The sequence below is a fragment of the Macaca nemestrina genome, chromosome 2, assembly GCF_043159975.1.
Source record: "Macaca nemestrina isolate mMacNem1 chromosome 2, mMacNem.hap1, whole genome shotgun sequence".
Classification (NCBI taxonomy): domain Eukaryota; kingdom Metazoa; phylum Chordata; class Mammalia; order Primates; family Cercopithecidae; genus Macaca; species Macaca nemestrina.
Genome location: NC_092126.1, coordinates 82721400 through 82727350, shown reverse-complemented (window position 1 = coordinate 82727350; position 5951 = coordinate 82721400). Strand labels below are relative to the sequence as shown.

General features: G+C 46.2%; 1 protein-coding gene across 2 annotated transcripts in view; it reads right to left on the bottom strand.

Moving 5' to 3' along the window:
• The window catches only part of LOC105465893 (uncharacterized), a 46672-nt gene extending 40925 nt beyond the window's left edge, over positions 1–5747 (bottom strand). Inside the window, exons 1-2 of one of the 2 annotated variants that reach the window (XM_071091232.1) lie at positions 5429–5747; positions 5195–5323 (exon numbers count right to left, since the gene is read on the bottom strand). In XM_071091232.1, the coding sequence (XP_070947333.1) occupies positions 5195–5323; positions 5429–5640 (341 nt within the window). In that variant the 5' untranslated portion in view covers positions 5641–5747. The remainder of the gene's footprint in view (positions 1–5194; positions 5324–5428) is intronic. The other variant, XM_011714546.2, reaches the window with a different exon arrangement.
• Positions 5748–5951: the final 204 nt, after the last annotated feature.

The following is a 5951-nucleotide window of genomic DNA, read 5'->3' as shown; positions in this document are numbered from 1 at the left end:
AGCCTTCTGGGGGTGCTGTGTCTAAGCAGCGTGTAGAAGTGGACTTGTCATCAGCAGGAGAGTGTGGGCAGAGAAGGACGGGGGAGGGGGCCCTTTGCAAGTCCTAGGAACCCCTCAGAGTGGCTGGGGTCCAGTTCAAAGCAGCTACAGAGAGCTGACACACAACCTCAGGATCCACATGGGTCCCAGAGTCAGGCTGTTTAAAGGGGAAGGGTTAAAGGGCTTTTTTGTGCCCTATCCTGGCAGGGCACCCACCTGCCTACTCACAAAGACCCAATGGTGTGGGAGTTTGGAGCCATTCCTTTTCCCTACTGAGGCCTGCCCACACCTACTCCATTCTTGTCAAACCGCAAGGGGTAGCAAACAAGTTCCTTGTGAGAAAAATAGACAGCATGGGAGAAAAATGACAACACAACTTGTATTCGTCTGACAGAGAAGCACTGGAACTAAATACAAGACTCTCATTTCCTCAAAGGAGTATGATCTTTCCCATTTTTCTTTTCTTTTCTTTTCTTTTTTTGAGATGGAGTTTCGCTCTTGTTCCCCAGGCTGGAGTGCAATGGCGCAATCTCGGCTCACTGCAACCTCCGCTCCCTGAGTTCAAGTGATTCTCCAGCCTCAGCCTCCCAAGTGGCATACGCCACCACGCCAGGCTAATTTCGTATTTTTAGTAGAGATGGGGTTTCTCCATGTTGGTTAGGCTGGTCTCGAACTCCCGACATCAGGTGATCCCCACACCTCAGCCTCCCAAAGTGTCTTTACCATTTTTTTTTGCAACAAGAGCCTCTCAACCTATATTTTGTTATTCAATTTGGGGTAGAAACACACACATAGAAAGATTTCTTACCATAAAAAAAAAAAAAGTGCAATCTCAGGGCTGGGGACTACTTTAGGGATTGCTGGGGGCTGAGGGGACTGGTATGTACTACACTTCCTTAAAGAGGCAGCTGCTCTAGTATTGCCTTTGGGAATCGTTAGGGCAGAATATTTGAAATTTCCCAATTTTCAACACTGACTCAGTGTTTTTTTTAAGCTCTATGCTGGCCCGACAGAACATGTGTTGGTCAGATGTGACCCATGCCCCCCGCCTGTCACCAGGACAGTAGGGTGTGGTAAGAAGACAGTTTGCCTAGACTACCCAATTCTTGGGCATGTTGCTCTGCTTCCTGCTAAAGGTAGTGTGAAACTGCCAGAAATAATGCAGACTGTCAAATCTGACGGAGCTGAGTTTGCATCTTAGCTCTACTTTTACTAGCTACAAGACCTCAGGCAAAAACTATTAACCTCTAGCCTCAACTTCCATTTGCAAAATGGACTGATAATACCCAACCTAGAGACATTTGTCAGAATTAAAAATGTGTGGGCCGGGCATGGTGGCTCATACCTGTAATCCCAGCACTTTGGGAGACTGAGGTGGGTGGATCACCTGAGGTCAAGACTTCGAGACCAGCCTGGCCAACATGGTGAAACCTCGTCTCTACTAACGATACAAAAATTAGCCAGGCATGGTGGCTGGCACCTGTAATCCCAGCTACCCGGGAGGCTGATGCAGGAGAATTGCTTGAACCCAGGAGGTGGAGGTGGCAGTGAGCCGAGATCACACCATTGCACTCCAGCCTGGGCAACAGAGCGAAAACTCTGTCTCAAAACAAAACAAAAAACAAAAACCTGTGTGAAGACTACCATGAATTCTTTTTTTTTTTTTTTTTTTTTTTTTTTTTTTTAAGAGACAGAGTCTTGCCCTGTTGTCCAGGCTGGCGTGCAATGGTGCAAACATGGCTTATTACAGCCTGGAACTGCTGGGCTCAAGCCGTCCTCCCACCTCAGCCACCACACTGGCCAATTTTATTATTATTATTATTATTTTGTAGAGATGGGGGTCTCACTATGTTGCCCAGGCTGGTCTTGAACTCTTGGCCACAAGCAAACCTTCCTCCCCTCAGCCTCCCAAAGAGCTGGGATTACAGGTGTGAGCCACCACACCCAGCCCATGAACTCTTTTTTTTAGCCAATGAACTCTTGATCAACGTTAAATTTCCTTCCCTATCTCCCTAAAGAAGTGATTTAAAGCAATCTTCTTTAGATTTCTTTTTCGAGGCAATATCTTGCTCTGTCACCCAGGCTGGAGTACAGTGGTGTGATCACGGCTCACCGCAGCCTCGACCTCCCAGACTCACACAATCCTCCCACCTCAGCCTCCTGAGTAACTGGGACTACAGGCGTGTACCACCATACCTGGCTAATTTTTATTTATTTATTTTTATTTTGTGGAGTAAAGGTCTCACTATGTTGCCCAGGCTGACTTCCTTATATTTCAATGTTCCCATCTGTTAAAAACCAAAATTACCCTCTATCACCACTGCTCCGCCTTACAGGATGGGATGAGGTGCTGTACATGAAAGCTAAGTGCTTATGAATCTAGAAGAATACCGTTGACTAGATTGCCAACACCCTTTCCTATCATTTCTAGCCCGACAGGGGAGCAATTTGCTTTTCTAATGCATTTATATCCTTAATAATGAGAATCAGGGCAAAATAGTATCACATTTGTGGTAAGTCCTTAAAATAGCTATTAGCAATCAACTCTCCAGAGTCCAAATCTACCACCCTCCTACAGAGGAGAGTAAACATTAGTTTGGTCACTAAAGGGCCTGGCAAGTTTCTTTTCTCTTTCCATGCTCTTTTAGGGAACTAGAGAGGAAACTGAGGTATAAAATGAAGTTACGTGACAGTTGTACACTTCTTTTATTCATACCAAGAAAACAGAGGCACAAACCAAACAATTTCACTTCATTTAAGTACCATGATTAATTCACTGTGGTATTTCCCCCTACTATAAGGGGATTTTTGTTGGTTGTCTCATTATTTTCCCATCACAGCAGTGAAATTAGGACATGCTTCAGCATTCCTCAACTGAATCTTAAAACATCTTTACATCCTTTAGATTAGTGAATCTACAGGAGCAAGGTCTAGGCTGAGGAGATTCACTGAACACTTCAACTTTTAACTGTCCCGGATCTCATCTCTTTGACTTGTTTTATCCTTAAATCCAAAGGCATTACATTCAGTTATACTGAAGCTACTAAAAAATGTGGATTTGCCTTTCGGGAATATACCTCCCCTTCCTCCCTCTATTAACTTCAACAGCTCCCTCTCAGAATCACCGCTTTTCCAAATTACTGACCAAGCATGACAGAATGAGTAGGAATTATAGGCTAAATCTGGAGAAAAAAAATTTAGAGCAAGCCTGATGAAGATATAGCTACTACTCCTTCCTTACCCTCCTACAAGCATGGTTCTTGAAAAAAATGTGTTAAACGCCATGCAGAACTTTTAGGAGTCAGTGCTTTGCTAAATATTTACACGTCATGATCCCTAAAGCAAACAAGGTAACGATGAAACAGGCAACACAACACAGCAACAAGCAGCCCTCCACTCATTTTGTGCTTTGTTTTTATCATGTACACTTTTTATTGATGCATACAGTGCTTCCAGAAGTGTACATAAATCCTAAGTGTAAACAGACATGTGTGTTCACTACTCTGAACTCTGTTTTTTGATGAGCATAACTTGGAAGGGATTTGGGCAATTAGGCAAAACTGCTAACACACTTTATACAATCCGCCCGACTGGAGGCAATCAACCCCCAGGCTTGCTAATGCCCTTTGTATAAAAAAAGCTGACCTAGCCTCCACCTGCATCAACTTGATCCGCTCAGCTTTGTCACACTCAGCAAACACCCTCTGCCTTCTGAGCAAAATAAATCAGCACCTCCAGTAGGGAGAAAAAAACTTTTTATGGCCGAGTCTGGAGAAGCAGCCTTGACACCCAATTTACAAAAAACGAGGGACTGTGGAAGACCTCGCATCTAAACTCAGCTGCAGTGCCAAACCTACCTTATGCAAAAAAGCTCCACAGGTGGTGGTGTTCTGTTTAAAGGAAAATGCCAAACACACACAAATACTGAAATAGTGTAAGGACTTCCATAATCATCATCCAGCTTCAACTATTTTTATTTCTGTTTTACTTTAAGTTCTGGGATACATGTGCTGAATGTGCAGGTTTGTTAATAGGTATACACATATACATGTGCCATGGGGGTTTGCTGCACCTATCAACCCGTCATCTAGGTTTTAAGCCCTACATGCATTAGGTATTTGTCCTAATACTCTCCCTCTCCTTTGCCCCCATCCTCCAACAGGCCGCCCCCGCCGCATGATGTTCCCCTCCCTGTGTCCACGTGTTCTCTCCAGCTTCCACTATTAACAATCCATGAACAATCTCCTCTCATCTTGTTCCCCTCACTTCTCTGCTAGCATCTAAAACTGAATAATTCTGAAGCAAATCCTAAAGTAGTATTTCAACTTCAGTGTGTGTCTCTACAGGGATTTTTAAAACCTTAGTCATGATACCATTACCAAAAGTAACTAAACAGAACTATTATAATTTCCTTGATACTATCAAATAATCAGTAGAAATTTCCTTCATCGTCTCCTTATTTATTTATTTATTTATTTATTTATTTTGAGACGGAGTCTCGCTCTGCCTCCCAGGCTGGAGTGCAGTGGCACGATCTCGGCTTACTGCAATCTCTGCCTTCGGCGTTGAAGTGATTCTCCTACCTCAGCCTTCCCGAGTAGCTGGGATTATAGGCGCGTGCCACCACACCCTGCTAATTTTTGTATTTTTAGTAGAGAAGGGTTTCACCATGTTGGCCAGGCTGGTCTCGAACTCCTGACCTCAGATGATCCACCCACCTCGGCCTCCCAAAGTGCTGGGATTACAGGTGTGAGCCACCGCACTCAGCCATCATCTTCATTTTAAAAAACATTTATCAAATCAGGATCCAACCAACGTCCGCACCTTGTATTGCCACCGAATGTCTCTTAAATCGTTTTGAAATTGCACACAGGTCCTCCTCCCTGTAATTCTCATACCAGCCAGGCTGATTCCCACTGACAATTTCCAAATAACTATAATAACTCTGTTTTGGAGATATCACAAGTAAGTGCCGGTCTTAGAGCTTGTCAAATGTATACATATATGTTTATATTTATATATAAATGCACAAAGTACACACGAAACCATTTCACTCGAAGCAATAACAATACTGAGAGCTAAACACTCGTTCATATGTCTTGCTATGCTTCTCGACGGGGGTTCTCTCTGGGATTTAAGCAACACTTCCCCTTACCGGAGACATTTGCGCAGGTGTAGGACGAAGCCCGAGCGGTTCCTCCCAGCCGAACCTGCCTCCGGAGGTCGGGTAAGTGCGTTCGCCTCCGGACTGCAGGGGGCGGCCCTGCCACCACCTCGAGGCCACCTGCGCAGATGAGAAAAGGAGTTTCAGCCGCTGGGTTCTTGGGGATGGACGCAGGTAATCTAGAGGGAATTTTGAGCCAGCCAGGATGGTCATCCAGGAACCTACCGGGACGCAACTGCCTCGAAAAACAAACAGCCGGGCAAGGCCCTGGGGCTTAATCCCAGTGGCCGGCGCGGGCGGGGGCGCAGCCCCAACGCCCAAGGCCAGGGGAGGGGACGCAAAGTCGGCCCCAATGAATGCGCGCGCGTGTGTGTGTGTGTGTGTGTGTGTGTGTGACTATTCACCTCTGGGCGCCAGGAAAGAGCGAAGAGTTGCATACACCCACTTCTGTAACCTTGCTGGGTTTGTCATGCTCAAAAAGCATCTCCCCTGGAGAGAGGGTGGCGAGTCTCTGGGTGTGGGACACGCCCATTCCCCGGACCCCATGCCCTCAAACCCACGACGGACCTCAGTTGCTAAGGCTCCTCTGTAATCCCCATCCCGAAGGTGGGAGGCTCGGGCGTCCGCGCCCCACTCCTGGATCTCTTAAGTAGCAGAGAACCCCCAACCCCTGAGTTCCTGCAAAGGAAATTCCTTCCCCTCCCAGACGCGCTGAGTACCCGGCCAGGGAGGCCAGGAGCGGCGCGGG